Here is an 18187-nt window from a genome sequence, read left to right as displayed (position 1 = left end):
GAAAGCAGGAACGGGGTACTGATTTTAGACGATCAGCCATGATCATATTGAATGGCGGTGCTGGCTCGAAGGACCGAATGGCCGACTCCTGCATCTATTTTCTATGGATTGCTGGTAGACAAAAATGCTGGAGAAACTCAGCGGGTGAGGCAGCATGTATGGAGCAAAGGAATAAGCGACGTTTGAGGTCGGGATCCTTCTTCAAATTCTATATATCGCTGGTCGGCACGGACTAGGTGGGCCGAAGGGCCTGTTTCCACGCTGTATCTCTAAACTAAACACTGCTGGTTCTGATCTGGATTATGTTGCTGGCAAGAACTGGGGCAGCAGATTCAATATAAACAGGAATAAAACTCCGGGGATAGACACAAAAAGATGGAGTTAAGGGCAAGAGAGTGGGATTAGTTGGTCTTATTTTTTTTTAAATTATGTGGAATTCTATTTGTAATAAAAATTTCCGTCTACTTACAACTTTAGGTGGGTTTGTATTACCTCCTTGTTGCCAGGGTAAAAAATATATATTATTTCTTAAAATGAAAAAATAAACTTTCTTCAGAATAAAAAATAATATATACAAAACAAAAAATGTGCAATAACTTTGCATTCATTCCCAATACTTTACATTCAATCGTGATCTACAGAAGAGATGGGCTGTATATTCCAAGTACAGATGTGATATTTAATGGATCTTTAATAATCCCGTTATTTCTATTACTTGGGGGTCCAAGTGGAACAGGAATTGAGAAGAGGGAGCGAGCGAGCAGCATTTAACTCCAGAAGTCGCATGTGATGCTAGTTGTCAGAGCGGTGGGGACAGAGGAGTGAGAAGGGAGGGGAGAGGGAAGGGAGGGGAGAGAGGAGGGAGCGGAGAGAGGGAGAATAGAGGGGAGAGAGAAGGGCGGAGATAGAGGGGGAGGGAAGGGAGAGGGAGAAAGAAAGAGAGAAGGAGAGAGGGAGCGGGAGAGAGATAGAAGGGGAGGGGAGAGGAGAGGAGAGGAGGGAGGGGGAAAGAGGGAGAATAGTGGAGAGAGGGGCGGGAGAGTGATGGGCAGGGGAGTGAAGAGTCGAGAGATAAGGGCGGAAGATAGAGGGAGAGAGGGAGAGAGAGGGGAGAGAGTGAGAAAAGGGGGGAGAGAGGGAAAGCAGAGAATAAGGGTATATGGGGCAGGGGATAGGAGAGAGGGGAGAGAGGGAATGAATGGGGGAAGGGGAGCATAGAGGTGGAGTGTAGATATAGGGGGGAGGGGAGAATAGAGGGGGGAGGGGAGAGAGAGTGGGTGGTGCCAGCGCAATTATCATCCACTCTGGTACACATCAGCTGATTTCTACCTGCATTTGGGACGAGAGCGCCATCTTAAAATAAAACACACAGGCCAATGGTCGGTTGCGGGTTATCTGCCGCCAGTTAAACAGACGCCCTCAGGGTGGCGGACTGTGATTTGGGCTCTGATGAGATTTCTCCTCCCTGCCAGATTGTTGTCATGGCGGCAGCCGCTAGCAAGAGCTACTGTTTCAAAGTGGTGCTGCTGGGGGAAGGCTGTGTGGGTAAGACCTCGCTGGCGCTGAGATATTGTGAGAACAGGTTCAGCGACAGACACATCACCACCTTACAGGTGAGTGTGGGCTCCCCCTCCTCCTACTCGATACACCGAGCAAATGGATACAATGTCGCGCCTGAAACTAACTTGTAACTAACACGCCGCTCTTGTGCTAGTTTCACTGTCGTCTCGTTGAGTTTCACTGTCTATATCACTCTTTATCCTCCACCCCACAGCCAACAATGGACCATTGTGGGCTCCACATTTCCCTAATAATCGTCACTTTTTGCTTATCTTTCGTTTGTTCCTTCTATATTTCCGGTCCCCCTGACTCTCAGTCTGAAGAAAGGTCTCGAAAGGCGTCCGGAACGCCACCTATTATTCCTTTTCTCCAGAGATGCTGCCTGTCCCGTTGAGTTGCGCCAGCATTAGGCAGGCGTGTGTCTTTGGTGTAAACCAGCATCTGTAGTTCCTTCCTAGACAAGTAACAAACTGATTTGTAACTAACCACTGTTATACTAGTTACAGATGCTGGTTTACACCGAAGATAGCCACAAAGTTTCGTACATTTTCTGTTCCTCTTGTTTAGTTAGAAATTGTCTAGTTAGCAATTACTGGTTAACAACTTTCACCCAGGGCTGTAAATTCACCATCGCCTCTGGTTCGGGTCTGGATGGAAAACCAAATCTGATTTTTGCTCCATTTGTAGTGAAAGGCAATTTAAGTTAGCGCAAACTGCCGGTGTAATTTAAAGAATAATGTACGGCCTTGGCATAACTCAGCTCTGTCATTTATTGCAGGTTCAGATTTCACTTGAGCTGCTATCTTTCCCAAAGTGTTTAAAGCTATTTTCAAATTTGGCTCATTCATTCACTCCTATTAATTTTCAGTCGCATCAAGTCTCCACTGGCCTCCACTGCCTTCTGTGGCAGAGAATTCCACAGATTCACAACTCTCTGGGTGAAAATGTTTTTCCTTAGGCCTGAGATGAGGTAAAACCTTTTCACCCAGAGAGTTGTGAATCTATGGATTCTCTGCCACAGACGGCAGTGGAGGCCAATTCATTGGATGTTTTCAAGGGAGAAAGCAGGAACAGGGTACTGATTCTGTATGATCAGCCATGATCACAGTGAATGGCAGTGCTGGCTTGAGGGGCCGAATGGCCTACTCCCGCACCTGCTTTCTATGTTTCTAAGCCTCCTTCAGATCGCTTCCATGAGTAAAGTCATTTAGGTCGTTGTTAATCAGTCTCAGTTTAAGCAATTGCTTTTTAGACACTATATTTTTGACTTGTTTTGTCTACATTCAGTACACCAGGTAGTAATCTCTTTAATTTGTGTAGGCAGAAACTGCAGATGCTGGTTTACATCGAAGATAGACACAAAATGCTGGAGTAACTCGGCTGGACAGGCAGCATCTCTGGATGGAAGGAATGGGTGACGTTTGAAAAAGGGTTTTTAGAAGGATGAGAGGGAATCTCATTGAAACATATAAGATTGTTACGGGCTTGAACACACTAGATGCAGGAAACATGTTCCCGATGTTGGGGGAGTCCAGAACCAGGGGCCACAGTTGAAGAATAAGGAGTAAGCCATTTAGAACGGAGACGAGGAAACACTTTTTCTCACAGAGTGGTGAATCTGTGGAATTCTCTGCCTCAGAGGGCGGTGGAGGCAGGTTCTCTGGATGCTTTCAAGAGAGAGCTAGATAGGGCTCTTAAAAATAGTGGTTCCAGAACCAGGGGCCACAGTCTTAGAATATAGGGGAATCCATTTAAGACTGAGGTGAGGAAAAACTTTTTCAACCAGAGAGTTGTGAATTTATGGAATTCCCTGCCACAGAGGGCAGTGGAGGCCAAGTCACTGGATGGATTTAAGAGAGAGTTAGATAGCGCTCTAGGGGCTAATGGAGTCAAGGGATATGGGGAGAAGGCAGGCACGGGTTATTGATAGGGTACGATCAGCCATGATCACAATGAATGGCGGTGCTGGCTCGAAGGGCCGAATGGCCTACTCCTGCACCTATTGTCTATTGACCCAAGACATCACCCGTTCCTTCTCCCCAGAGATGTTGCCTGTCCAGCTGAGTTACTCCAGCATTTTGTGTGTCTTAATCTCTACAATTTGTTTTGTAACCTGCGAAATGCCAAGTCTCTGCACTGGGGCATTTAAAGTTCAAAGTGAGCAATGTTGTGGTTGCACTTTTAGTCAGCAGTAGATCATCCAGTCCAAAGATCTTCATTCATTTCCCCTTTGTACAGAATTCTTTTCTTTTTTTAATACACAGTTTTTAGTCTCTTCCTGCATTATTTAGTTGTAAGACAGAAAATGCTGATCAAACTGGATCAGTGAGAAAAGAAGCAGAGTTTCAAGGTGATGTTTTCTGCAAACACCCTGTTCCTGGAAAGCAGCCTTCAAATAAATGTTGAAGAAGGAACTGCAGATGCTGGAAAAATCGAAGGCTGACAAAAATGCTGGGGAAACTCAGCGGGTGAGGCAGCATCTATGGAGCGAAGGAAATAGGCAACGTTTCGCCCCGAAACGTTGCCTATTTTCTTCGCTCCATAGATGCTGCCTCACCCGCTGAGTTTCTCCAGCATTTTTGTCAGCCTTCAAATAAATCTCTTTTGACTGAATGGTGATCCTTTGAAACGACTTGCAACCTATTTCAAGTTTAAAATAGTCAAAATAATGCTGCTTCCTTATTTTAGGCATCTTTTTTGACCAAGAGGTTGAATATCTGTGGGAAGAGAGTGAATCTTGCCATATGGGTGAGTAAGTTACTGATTACCACAAGTTCAAGTGAGTTTATTGTCATGTGTCCCTGTATAGCACAATGAAATTCTTGCTTTGCTTCAGCACAACAGAACATAGTAGGCATTTACTACAAAACAGATCAGTGTGTCCATGTACCATAATATAAATATATACACACATGAATAAATAAACTGATAAAGTGCAAAGAACAGATAATGGGCTGTTAATGTTCAGAGTTATGTCCGAGCCAAGTTTAATAGCCTGATGGTTGTGGGGAAGTAGTTATTCCTGAACCTGGTTGTTGCAGTCTTCAGGCTCCTGTACCTTCTACCTGAAGGTAGCAGGGAGATGAGCGTGTGGCCAGGATGGTGTGGGTCCTTGATGATGCTGCCAGCCTTTTTGAGGCAGCTACTGCGATAAATCCCCTCGATGGACGGGAGGTCAGAGCCGATGATGGACTGGGCACCATGTAACAATGATGAGACTTTATTGGCATGTGTACCTATGTAGCTAGTTACAGTGAAGTTCTTTGTTTTGCATTCAATCCAGTAAAATCATACTTACAAAAGTGCAACGTTTGTAGTGTTATTATAGGTGACTATTGTAGTTTCATAATTTAGGAATGGTGTCATTTTATTGGTCTGAAGAAGGGTCTCGACCCGAAACATCAGCGGGCCAGGCAGCATCTTCTCTTCAGAGATGAGCTAACCCGAAACGTCACTTATCCATGTTCTCCGTGGATGCTGTCTGACATGCCAAGTTACTCCAGTATTTTGTTTCTTTAAGGGCCTGTCCCACTTGGGTCATTTACGCGACATCATTTACGCATCACGACGCGCGCATGGCGTGTGGTGAGACGTGGTGGTGTAGGCAGTGGCGCGCGCGGTGCCCCGGGATTTTGGGATTCTCAAAATCCTCACGCGCCACCTGCGTGACGCGCAGATGACGCCCAAGTGGTACAGGCCCTTTACCGTTACTAAACTTGGGTCAGTGCTGTTGTGCCACATTCCACTAACAATTTGTGCGTGCGCAACAGTTGAAAATTCTGCAGAATATCCATGTTGTAGTTTTAGAGATTCAGCGTGGAAACAGGCCCTTCGGCCCACTGAGCCCGCACCAACCAGCGATCCCCGCACACTAGCGCTATCCCACACACACTAGGGACAATTCATGACTTTTACCAAAGCCAATTCATCTACAAACCTGCACGTGTTTGGAGTGTGGGAGGAAACTGGAGCTCCTGGAGAAAACCCTACGCAGGTCACGGGGAGAACGTACAAACTCTGTTTAGACAGCACCCGTGGTCAGGATCGAACCCGGGTCTCTGGCGCTGTGAGGCAGCAACTCCACTGCCACGCTGCAGGATGCATTCTGTTCAGAACAATTGATTGTACTAAACACCGAATCTCAGTGAGTGAGACGTGGATTTCCCCCTCTTGGTGAAAAATTAGCCCTCTAATTCCGCAGCACAATCGGCAGGCAAGAATGTCAGCAATGCCTCCCCACGAAGAGATTATGTGTGCCTTACATGTGGTCCTGAGTTGAATTAAGATGCAGGCGATGCAGAACTTGTTGCAATGTGGAACAGTAACTAGAACTGGGCTACAGTGAATCCAATCATACTTTATTGTCGCATGTACCTATGTACAGTGAAATGTTTAGCATGCAAGCCGATAAAATCGTGTGGCAGACCTCACTCACCGAGGCAGTACACCACAAGTGTCCTCATGTTTTGGCGCCGACAAGTTCCAAAAGTTCACTGAACAGTCCTATCTAATGGTTAGCACAACAACAAGAAGATTTTCACTGTACCTCTGTACATGTGACAATAATAAACTTTGCAGTTAAATATCTTTAACATGAGCCGTGATCTCCGCCCCGGAAAGTGAATCCTAAATATTTAAAACCAGGGGCCTGCACGGTGGCACAGCGGTAGAGTTGCTGCCTCACAGCGCCAGAGACCCGGGTTCGATCCTGACTACGGGAGCCCGTCTGCATGGAGTGTGTACGTTCTCCCCGTGACCTGCATGGGTTTTCTCCGATCTTCGGTTTCCTCCCACACTCCAAAGACGTACCGGTTTGTAGGTTAATTGGCTTGGTTTGAACATAAATTGTCCCTAGTGTGTGTAGGATTGCATTCGGGTGCAGGGGGTGGGCGCGGACCCGGTGGGCCGAAGGGCCTGTTTCCGCGCTGTATCTCTACCTGGTCACATCTCCATCTGGTGCCTGAACCGAAATGCATCTTCCCAATGGAAGATCATAATGCTCTGGAGAAAGAATAACAGGCTTCCTCCTTGTGAACGGCCCAGATATAATGTGCTTCCTTTAGATAAAGGAGTGTGTAAGTGCTTGCCTGAGATCATGTGTTATTTGCGCAGTCATGTTTGTAGATTTGATCTGCTTGTGTGCACTGCGGCAAATGAGTGTCTCCTTTCACACAGTGCCCAGATTGTGGAACTCTGCTTGTGTCGTTTCAATCTCACCCGGATTAACGTTGATTGCCTATGTATGTATGTCCCCAAGTTCAAAGAGCAGAATTAGGCCATTCGGCCCATCAAGTTTAGTCTGCCATTCAATCATGGCTGATCGATCTCTCCCTTCTAACCCCATTCTCCTGCGGATGAGAGGGGAGAGAAGAGGGAGTGGCTGGGATGAGACTGGTCCTTGGTTATGCTGCTGGCCTTGCTGAGGCAGCGTGAAGTGTAGATGGGATCAATGGTTTGTGTGATGGTCTGGGCTGCGTCCACAATTGTCTGCAATTGTTTTGAGAACTGGGATGGAGCTGTTCCCAAACCGGGCCGTGACGCATCCCGATTGAAATGCTTTCTACGCCGCATCTGTAGAAGGCGGAGAGGGATGTTGGGGACATGCCGAACTTCATAAGCCTACTTGGGAAGTAGAGGTGTCGGTGTAGCTTCCTTGGTCGTAGCTTCACTATGGGAGGTCCAGGAGAAGTCATCATTGGTGAAATGTACCCCGAGGAGTAAGTCTCTACTTCGGCACCGTCAATGCGATCTCGGGTATGTGTACCACTCGCTTCCTGAAGTCAATCGCCATCTCCTTTGTCTTACTGACGTTGAGATAAAGGTTGTTGTCTCGGCACCAGGACACGAGGTTCACGATCTCCTTCCTGTTCTACGTCTCCTCATCATTATTTGATATCCGGCCCACAATGGTGGTGGTTGTCTGCGGATTTGTAAATTGAATTGGATTTGAACATGGCTGCACAGTCGTGGGTGTACAAGGAGTCAGCAGTTATGGGGGGGGGAAGGCAGGAGAATGGGGTTAGGATGGAGAGATAGATCAGCCGTGATTGAATGGCGGAGTAGACTTGATGGGCCGAATGGTCAAATTCTACTCCTATCCCTTATGAGTAAAGAAGTCGGCCGAGAACGCATCCTTGAGGAGCACCAGGGTTGAGGATTATCAAAGAGGATGATTTGTCCCCTAATCCATGTCATCTCGCTGGGTTGTTGGCAGTTCCCCACAGCGGAATTTGTACCTGACGTCTCTTCCTCCCACTCAGGACACTGCGGGACAAGAACGGTTCCATGCTTTGGGTCCCATTTACTACCGAGACTCTAACGGTGCCATCTTGGTATACGACATCACCGATGAAGACTCGTTCCAGAAGGCAAGTTTCTATGATTTTTAATTTTAACTCGTACCAATGTGTGTTGACCAACATGTAGTGACTTGAGAATCGCCCCTGGCAGGGTGCACGCGCGCTCTCTCATGGGGAGGTTTTTAAACTTGCAAACACTTCCTATAGTTTAGTTTGGGCTTTAGTTTAGTTTAGAGAATCAGCAATGTGGGGAATCCCTGATCTAGAAGATCTTTGGAATGTAGAACTATATATTTCTATAGTCCGTTGTCACGTGTGCCCTAAGGGACAATGAAGTTTGATTTGCCACAGTCACACCAAAAAATAAAGCAACGACACGATATTACATAAAGACTAAACATAAACAGCCACCACTGTGGCGTGTGAGAGTCCCCAGGGCACACAGCATGAGCGGAGACTCACAGCCATCAGTCCCATATCCGGGCCACACGCGCACACACACACGCGCCTTCACCGTGATGTGACCAGAGTTGTACCGACCGCTGTCACTGTCTCTGCACTCCCTGTCCGCCCGAACAGTCAGAAAGCCGTCCGCACTCGCGCCAGACTCCAGGACGCTCCCGCGGCACGAGGCACCCACAAACGGCGAGACCACTGCACTCACGGCAATCCCTCCGAGTCCCCACCAGCGCATGCAACATCCATCTTGCTTTCGTTGACCTCGCACTCCGCACTGTGATGGAAGGCGAATAGCTTTTAGCTTCTTCCACTTTTGCTCCCGGGGTTCGGGGCGATTCCCGGGATGGCGGGACTGTCATATGCTGAGAGAATGGAGCGGCTGGGCTTGTACACTCTGGAGTTTAGAAGGATGAGAGGGAATCTCATTGACACATATAAGATTGTTAAGGGCTTGGACACGCTAGAGGCAGGAAACATGTTCCCGATGGTGGGGGAGTCCAGAACCAGGGGCCACACAGTTTAAGAATAAGGGGTAAGCCATTTAGAACGGAGACGAGGAAACACTTTTTCTCACAGAGAGTGGCGAGTCTGTGGAATTCTCTGCCTCAGGTTTTCTCTGGATACTTTCAAGAGAGAGCTGGATAGAGCTCTTAAAAATAGTGGAGTCAGGGGATATGGGGAGAAGGCAGGAACGGGGTACTGATTGGGGATGATCAGCCATGATCACATTGAATGGCAGTGCTGGCTCGAAGGGTCGAATGGCCTCCTGCTGCACCTGTTGTCTATTGATCGAAATATCCGCAGTCGGGGCTGCTGAAGCTCCTGCAGCTGGAGTTCCCAAAGTCGGTCCCTAACAAAGGGGCCGCCAGCTCCACCATGGTAGGCCGCAGCAGGGACGGAGATACGATCGGGAAAAGTCGCATCTCTGTCGGGGGGAAGAGATTAAAACAAAGTCGTCGCCCCCCCCCCCCCCCCCCCCCCCCATTAATACAAAAACCAAAGATCAACTGAAACATACAAATAAAACGGACTAAAAACACCAAAGGAACAAGACGAGCTGTTGGCGAGGCTGCCTCTCACAGTGCCACAACTAGATGTTGTTCACAGGGATAACTGGGATACGTTTAAGTAGTTAAATTGGAATACAGAGTACAAAGAAAGATAAGCCTTTAGTGATACAGCCTGGAAAAAGGCCCTTCGGAGTAACGATCGCCCCTTTCACACCAGCACTATTATACACACCTGGGACAATTTTATCGACGCCTACAAACCTGTACGTCATTGGAGCGTGGGAGGAAACCAGGGCACCCGGAGAAAACCCTCGCAGTCACAGGGAGAACGTACAAACTCCGCACAGACAGCACCCGCCGTTGGGATCGAACCCGGGGCTCTGGGCGCTGTGAGGCAGCAACTATGCTGGCCCATAAGAGGTGGTTATGATGGAGTTAAAGGAAAATGGGAGATAGATTGTGAGGAGCACACAGGTTAATAGAGACTAGTTAAGTTTATCATCAGGTGTAGCGAGGTACAGTGAAAAGATAATCTGCTTCGGCTGTGAATTCTTTGATCTACTTTAATCCTTCTCTTGCCCAGTTTGTCTGGATTGTAATTGAATTGGATTTGTTTTTTTTTATAACCCCTTCAGGTAAAGAACTGGGTGAAAGAGCTACGGAAGATGCTTGGCAGTGAAATATGCCTGAGTATTGTGGGTATGTGACTTTTATTGTACTTGTCCTACTTCTACGAAAGAGGTGTCTATATATTTATTCATGGACTCTCATCTGCAGAGTTCTCCATTTCCCATCCATTTAGAATCATTGTGAAAGATGCTATTATAACAAAAAGCTAGAGACACTTCTTGGGGACATTGGGGATTTTCTAGCAAGCTGTCTTTATTCAAGAGGTTACATTTTTGTTAAATTGCCAGAGACAATAGGTGCAGGAGTAGGCCATTCGGCCCTTCGAGCCAGCACCGCCATTCAATGTGATCATGGCTGATCATCCCCAATCAGTACCCCGTTCCTGCCTTCTCCCCATATCCCCTGACTCCGCTATTTTTAAGAGCCCTAGTTCGAATTGTGCTTGATGTAAAGTTGGTTAGTTTAGTTTATTGTCACATGTATTGTCATGAGGTATAGTGAAAATCCTTTTCTTGCGTGCTATCCAGTCAGTGCCATCACTGTACATGATTACAATCAAGCCATCCAGTGTACAGATACAGGATAAAGAGAGAGACGTATAGTGTAAGATAAAGCCCAGTAAAGCCCAATTCAAGATAGTCCACGGGTCTCCAGTGAGGTAGATGGTGGCTCAGGATCGTTCTCTGGTTGATAGGATGGTTCAGATGCTTGATAACAGCTGGGACAAACCTGTCATAAGGAATAGCAGTTGAAATAGGCCATTCGGCCCATCAAGTCAACTCCGCCATTCAGTCATGGCTGATCTACCTCTCCCTCCTAACCCCATTCTCCTGCCTTCTCCCCATAACCCCTGACCTGTCCTGGTGTCCTGCAATTGCTGCCATAGTTATAATGATGGAGTGAGTGGTGGCTTATCTGTGAGGTCTGATAACAATTTTGATTTATATATACGTGTGTGTGTGTATATGTATGTGAGTATATATATACATACACACACACACATATATATATGGACACACATATATATATATATATATACACACACCTATCTATATATCTATTTATATCTATATTTATCTATCTATTTATTTATTTATTTATTTATCTATATTTGTGTTTATATATATATATATATATATGAAATTCTTTCTATAGCAGCACAACAGAATATGTAAGCATAGTACTCTGTAAACAAATTAATCTACAAAAAAAGTTTTATTGAGACACACATATATATATATGTGTGTGTCTCAATAAAACTTTTTTTGTAGATTAATTAGTTTACAGAGTACTATGCTTACATATTCTGTTGTGCTGCTATAGAAAGAATTTCATATCTCTGGGACATATGACAATAAAACACACTTGACTCTTGAAGAGAGTCATTCGCAGCTACGGCAAATACTTCTGCCGACAAGGTCACACGTAATTTACTCGTAAATAACCTTAATGGCACAGTGGAGCCGCAAGGTTGGTTTTTAATACCGCTGCACCCCAAGAGTTATGACTTTGACCTTTCAACACCTCTTTACAATTACATTTTCCAATAATAAAGAGCTGGTAATGCCCTCCACCCATTGTGAATGTTTGGTGCCGCTACCAGTGGTGGAGGATCCCAGCGATCTTCCATTGTCAAGTCAGTCCAAGTCAGTGGATATTTTTAAGGCAGAGAGAGATAGACAAATTCTTGATTTAGAACGGGCGTCAAGAGTTATGGGGAGAAGTCAGGAAAATGGGATTAGGAGGCAGAAATGGCGGATTGGACTTGATGGGCCGAATGGCCTAATGCTACTCCTATACCATGTGAATATGTAATGGTTTTGCTTTGTTGCAATTGCAGGAAATAAAACCGACCTGGAAAAGGATCGTCATGTGTTAATTGAAGAAGCAGAGACGTACGTATTGGCACAGAACAGAACCCTCTGGTGGTGATGGTGAATGGGGGGGGAGGGGGGAGAGAGGAGGAAGAGAGCAGTGATTTGCACAGAACCTGGAACTATTTCCTTTGACTTGGTTTAGAGCAAAGATCCAATATCCTCGCTATAGGATCTTTGGTTTAGAGATCCAGCATGGAAACGAGGCCTTCAGGTCACCAAGCCCACTCCAACCATCGATCGATCACCCGTTCAGACTAGTTCTGTGATCAGTCCGAAGAAGGGTCTCGACCAGAAACGTCGCCTGTTCCTTCTCTCCATAGATGCTGCCTCACCCGCTGAGTTACTCCAGCATTTTGTATCCACCTATTTAAAACAGCTCGGTACACCTAGTTAAAACAGCTGCCTCGCCCGCTGAGTTATTCCAGCATTTTGTGGATTTTATCCAGCATCTGCAGTTCTTTCTCACGCATGTTTTAAATAGGTGTTAGTCTACCGCATTGCATTTAAGAACCAAGAGTGTAAATTGATCTCCAGATTAGTAGGAGTGCTATAATCGCCCAGTTTCCAGGAGATATCCTCCTGGTAAACAGGAAATAATCACAATGACTGGGGAACCTATGACACTGAACAAGATGTGTACAAAGGTTAGCTTTGTTTCTCACCCTTGCAGTTAAATATTTTTTTTTTTAAAGGAAAGCTATATTGAATATCATTTGGTTTCCAGCTCCTATTCATTCATTTAATAAATATATTTAATGCAGTTTCGTGCAATGCATTATTTTTTTCTTTGCAAAGGATGTTTAATTGTGGATAGAGTGGATGTGGAGAGGATGTTTGCACTAGTGGGAGAGTCTAGGACCAGAGGGCACAGCCGCAGATTAAAAGGATGTACCTTTAGAAAGGAGATGAGGAGGAATCTCTTTATTCAGAGGGTGGTGAATCTGTGGAATTCATTGCCACAGACGTCAGTGGAGGCCAAGTCCGTGGATATTTTCAAGGTGGAGATTGACTGATTCTTGATTAGTCCGGACGTCCGGACTTATGGAGCGAAGGCAGGAGAATGGGGTTGAGAGGGAAAGATAGATCAGCCATGATTGAATGATGGAGCAGACTTGACGGGCCGAATGGCCTACTCCCACACTTAGAACTTATGAATGGAACATTGCCTGCTGACTGCCGTAAGCCAACACCCCTTCTCTATTTTTTTGTCCCAAGTGTTTCGATGGAAAATACATTATGTTCAAATGATAAGGCTGTGTGTTGTACATAATTTAAAGACACTTATTACCACACAGAAGCTGATTTGTCCCTTAAATGGCAGGAATAAAGTAGTTTCTTGCCTCTTGTTGTGAAAATAATTGTTAACTTTTATAAGGAATTGTTACCCGTTTCAGATGTGGGATTCACTCAGTGCTGAGCTGCTAAATAACGTTTGAGTGCAAGACGTTTGATATTAAGCATCAGCTGTTCAGCCAAAACGTTTCAATGGAACATTGGGTGGCGTAGCTGATAGAGCCGCTGCCTCGTAGCCAGAGACCCAGGTTTGATCCCGACCTCGGGTGCTGTTTGCACGGAGTTTGCATGTTCTCCCTGCGACCATGTGGGGTTCCTCCAGGTGCTCTGGTTTCCTCCCACATCCCAAAGACGTATGAATTTGTAAGTCGATTGGCCCCTGCAAAATTGTCCCTAGTGTGAAGGGAGTGGATGAGAAAGTGGGATAACATGGAACCAGTGTGAATGGTGATTAACGGTCAGTGTGTACTCTACAGGTTAAAGGGCCTGTTTCCATGCTGTATCTTTAAACTAAACATTGTAAATTGCTTTCAAGTAGTACGTGCAAGTTATTTCCAGTGCTTCACAATCTTTAAGTTAATTGCATGCATTTGGGAATCCACTACTAGTTGGAATGCTGCTTGATCGGAAGAGTTACTCCAGCACTTTGCCTTATTTTGTAAACCAGCGCCTGCAGTTTCTTGTATCTATTACCTTGGGTCCTCTGCCTATTTGTACAGATTTTCTTTCCCTCCCCACAGGTATGCAGCATCAGTAGGAGCAAAACACTTCCACACCTCGGCCAAAGTCAACAAAGGGATCGAGGAACTCTTTCTTGATATCTGCAAAAGTGAGTCTTCTCCAAACCCTGCATCTTGTCAGGGAGTCAACTGTTGATAGAGGAATGGTTAACACGCAACATAGAAGCACAGCAACAGACCCTTCAGCCCACAGTGTTTGTGCTGAGCATGGTGCCAAGTTCAACTAATTTTATCTGCCTGCACGTGGTCCATATCCCTCCACTCCCTGCCTATCCATACATAACATTTGAGGTTTAGTTTAGAGATACAATGTGGAAATAGGCCCTTCGGCCCACGGGTCTGCACCGACCAGCAATGACCGCACCCACACGCACGTAACCATTTGTAGGTTAATTTGGCTTTGGTAAAATTTGTGAATTTCCCCTAGTGTGTAGGATATTGCTAGTGTGCGGGGTGATCGCTAGTTGGTGCTGACTCTGTGGGCTGAAGGACCTGTTTCCGCCTTGTATCTCTATAACTTCTGAATCTAACAACATCAAAAACAAATTGGCTTGTTGCTGTCTGTTGAACTGTGCAAATATTGATCTCACATTTTCTCTTGGAAAGGAGATGCAAAGATAATTGGATGTAGTGTTTTGGAACATCCCGAGATTATGCAAAGCTCAAATTTTTTTAAAGTCCCTTGCCCTGATTGTTTTCCACTCCCCCCCCCCCCCCCCCCCCCCCCCCCCCCCCCCCGCCCCCTCCCCTCTCTCTTGCTCGCCTCTTAAATGAGATGATTGTAACTTCTGAATTTCTAAAATGCTTTTCTCTTTCCCCAGAGATGCTTGAAGTTGCCCAGGCAGAAGAAGCAGCAAGAGATGGTGATTCTACTCGAACTAGCAGTGCAAGGCGAGGGATACAGATTATTGATGACGAGCCAGAGCCATTAAGCAGTGGAGGCTGCTGCTCGTAAACCACACCTGGCCATAGGGCAGAGAATGAGACTGCACTGAGTTGTGGAGCACTGGACATGAGTCTCTTATTAACAATAGTGACAGAACTAACCAACTGATTGGAGATGGCAGTTAAGATGCTACAGGTGTGTCCATGCTGGGCTGTTGACGACGAAAGAATATCTATCGCTTTACGTGGCTGAAAAGCTACAATTATTTACACAAGATGTTCTGGTAGAAAGATTACTTCTGCAGGACTTCAAAGGAAAAAAACAGTGGTTGTTTTAGGAATCGGGTCAAATGATGGAAGAAACCAGATGTGTAGCCAGCGTATGTTCAGGATTTATGACGCTATGGTCAGAAGATTACATCTTGTCAGTGTGTGTGGTGTGAAATTCCAACAGTGTTGGGGCTTTAATTCAATATAATCCTTTAACTGATTGTCCTTGACAAGGATTGCAGGTAGCACATGCTAGGTGTTCTTGATGATTTGTGGTGCTTCTCAACTAATTGTGCTGAGCCCATCAGAAGCGGGTGAGGCGAGTTGGCTAGCTCAATGCATGCCTTGTCGACACAGTGGGTGCTGCACTTGAACGGCTACTCGCTTGTGCACACATGAGAGCTTATTTTTTTCAATTGCACTTTAATTTATTGCACTTCTACATGTGCAGCCTTTTGGACAGGGTTGCTTCTTGAGTTCGTGCCATTAAGTTTGACTGTTTCTTTGGTGTTAAAATAGCTTGCACTGTTTTATAAGAGGTACACGCACCATTAACCACAATATATAGTGTTGACTTCATTTAACAAGTGTTATCAAAGTTCTGTTTAGATTTCCCCATCTTCTATCAGTAGACTCTCAAATAGCTGGCCCAGTCTCTAGATATGTTAAAAAATATCCAATATTATTTTAAGTTAGCAAAAAATCTCCACTCCATTAATCACATTACTGCAAAAATACATTGGACACTACAGTGGATAAAAATGCTGAGGAAACTCAGGTGAGGCAGCATCTATGGAGCGAAGGAATAGGTGACATTTCGGGTGGAGACCCTTCTTCAGCATTTTTATCTGCCTTTGATTTTCCCAGCATCTGCAGTTCTTTAAAAGTTTGGACACTGCAGTGATTCTTGGAACTTGTATAAAGGCCATGTTAGGGCATATAGGATCAAAATAAAACTTTTGTGCACAATGTAACCAAAGTTGTACTGATATTTTCTATGTTTAAGAAAGAACTGCAAATGCTGGAAAAAATTGAATGGAGACAAAAACGCTGGAGAAACTCAGCGGGTGAGGCAGCATCTATGGAGAGAAGGAATTGGCGATGTTTCGGATCGAGACCCTTCTCTCCATAGATGCTGTCTCACCCGCTGAGTTTCTCCAGAGTTTTTTGTCTACCTGATGTTTTCTATATTTGTTTAATGTATTTATTGGCCCACCATGTGCAGTGATAAAATGACGAGTTCTTTGCTGTGTATCTTGAACTATAATTTTGGCCATGTTTATTCAAAATGGAAATGTAACCTAACTTCAGGCATTTTTTTTTATTTTAATTTTGTTATTGGGCTAATTCTTTGTCTAAATTTCTCCTGTCACATTAAAATAAAATGATTAGCTTTTAAATTCCGCTCTGATGTTCACTTGTGTTAATGTCTCTTTGCCATAAACCTGGTGGAATGCAAAGCTTGTTTAAGGCAGAGGTAGATAGATTCTTGATTAGTACAGGTGTCAGGGATTAAGGGGAGAAGGGGAGAAGGCAGGAGAATGGGGTTGAGTGGGAGAGATAGGTCAGCCATGATTGAATGGTGGAGTAGACTTGATGGTCTGACTGCCCTCATTCTGCTCCTATCACTTATGAAGCTTGCATCCGATAAAGGGTTTGTTATTTGTGCTTTGAATAGTTTAGAGATACAGCGTGGAAACAGGTCCTTCGGCCCACCGAGTCCACGCTGACCCCCGCTCATTAACACTATCCTACACACTGTAGGGACAATTTACACTTGGACCAAGCCAATTAACCTACAAACCTGTACGTCTTTGGAGTGTGGGAGGAAACTGAAGATCTCGGAGAAAATCCACGAGGTCACGGGGAGAATGTATGAACTCCGTAGACAAGCACCCATAGTCAGGATCGAACCCGGGTCTCTGGCGCCGCAAGTGCTGCAAGGCAGCAACTTTACCACTGTGCCACCGTTGCCGCCCAGTTAGTTGGTTGTAACTATTATCCCTGGAGATCAGAGATCTCAACATGGTATTCATTGAAATTGGTTAGCTTGAGTTGGTCTCCCGCTATTTACCTATCTTTGCCAGTCATCTAATAAAGTAACGAGACACCCGAGTCCTTGTGGACAGATTGATTTGTGAACAATTCTAAGAATAATAGCGCAGATTTTCATGTGAGGAAATATTTATTTTTCACAATTTGTCTGTCCCTCTGCTTACCATCGCCAACCCACATGCTACTTCTAGCTGAATATAGAATATTGTCTTGCTAATATGATGCAATATGTGAGCATTTTAAGTCTTATCCTTATATTCAATAGTTTAAAATATTCCAACAGGATTATGATGTCTCATCACTTATGATCCAGTTTCAGGGATAGCTTCTTTCCAACTTTCATTAGGCAACTGAACCATCCTCTCCAACTAGCTACCATCTACCTCATTGGAGCCCTTGGTTTATGTTTAATTGAACTTTACCTTGCACTAAACATTATTTCCTTTATCTTGTATCTGCCCACTGTAGATGACTCAATTGTAATCAGGGATAGAACACAACATTTTTCATGGTACACATGACAAACTAAACTAGGATTGTGTTTATTTGCTTGGCCATTCAGCAACTGCCTCAAACAATGGCAGCACATGTTGAAATTGCCTTTTTAAAGGAAAAAGTGCATCTGATGCAAAGATATTGCAGTTTTATTCTCATATTCTCCATATGCAGCTTGGCAGATAAAACAATCTTGGACTTGAATAGCTTGTCTAATTGTCCAATTTTAATCGGACTTTACAACTTATGGTAATGGGAGATCAAAGAGCTGTTCACTCCTTTTTGAGAGATTGCACCAGGGAAAATTAACTCTAAAATGATGCAGCTTCTCAAATCCACAATTGGTTTCTTATCAAGACTTTTTTTCTGCGCAGATTGTGCTAAGCTGCCTGTGCAGGTGGTACATCTGTGCCTCATTGCTGGGCATTGAATCCCCTTTTAGTCTTGGTATGAACTACTTTTGGTTAATTCACTGAAATGCTTGCAGTATTTCAGACTTTGCAAAACAGTTGACTACAACAGCTTGGGATGAATTGCATTCTATTCTAGACCTTTATTTAAGTGCAAAGAGCAGCTAAAAGTATCTTAGCAATGTGTAATTGCAAATGGCAGAA

General features: G+C 44.9%; 1 protein-coding gene across 2 annotated transcripts; it reads left to right on the top strand.

Annotated features, from left to right (window-relative positions):
• The first annotated feature begins 1271 nt into the window (after window positions 1-1271).
• On the top strand, window positions 1272-16427 carry LOC116986980 (ras-related protein Rab-21-like). Of its 2 annotated transcripts, XM_033042850.1 has the most exons (8): window positions 1272-1379; window positions 1473-1613; window positions 4249-4308; window positions 7821-7928; window positions 9964-10027; window positions 11799-11853; window positions 13869-13957; window positions 14690-16427. In XM_033042850.1, exons 1-8 carry the CDS (start codon window positions 1377-1379, stop codon window positions 14821-14823), a joined length of 654 nt encoding a protein of 217 aa, XP_032898741.1. In that variant the 5' UTR covers window positions 1272-1376; the 3' UTR covers window positions 14824-16427. The 2 variants fall into 2 exon arrangements, with proteins under 2 accessions (XP_032898741.1, XP_032898742.1); XM_033042851.1 differs by having other exon boundaries at window positions 1272-1613.
• Window positions 16428-18187: the final 1760 nt, after the last annotated feature.

The sequence above is a fragment of the Amblyraja radiata genome, chromosome 24 (genome assembly GCF_010909765.2).
Source record: "Amblyraja radiata isolate CabotCenter1 chromosome 24, sAmbRad1.1.pri, whole genome shotgun sequence".
Lineage (NCBI taxonomy): Eukaryota > Metazoa > Chordata > Chondrichthyes > Rajiformes > Rajidae > Amblyraja > Amblyraja radiata.
Note: the sequence above shows the minus strand (reverse complement) of the source record. Positions and strands in the feature narration are given on the sequence as shown.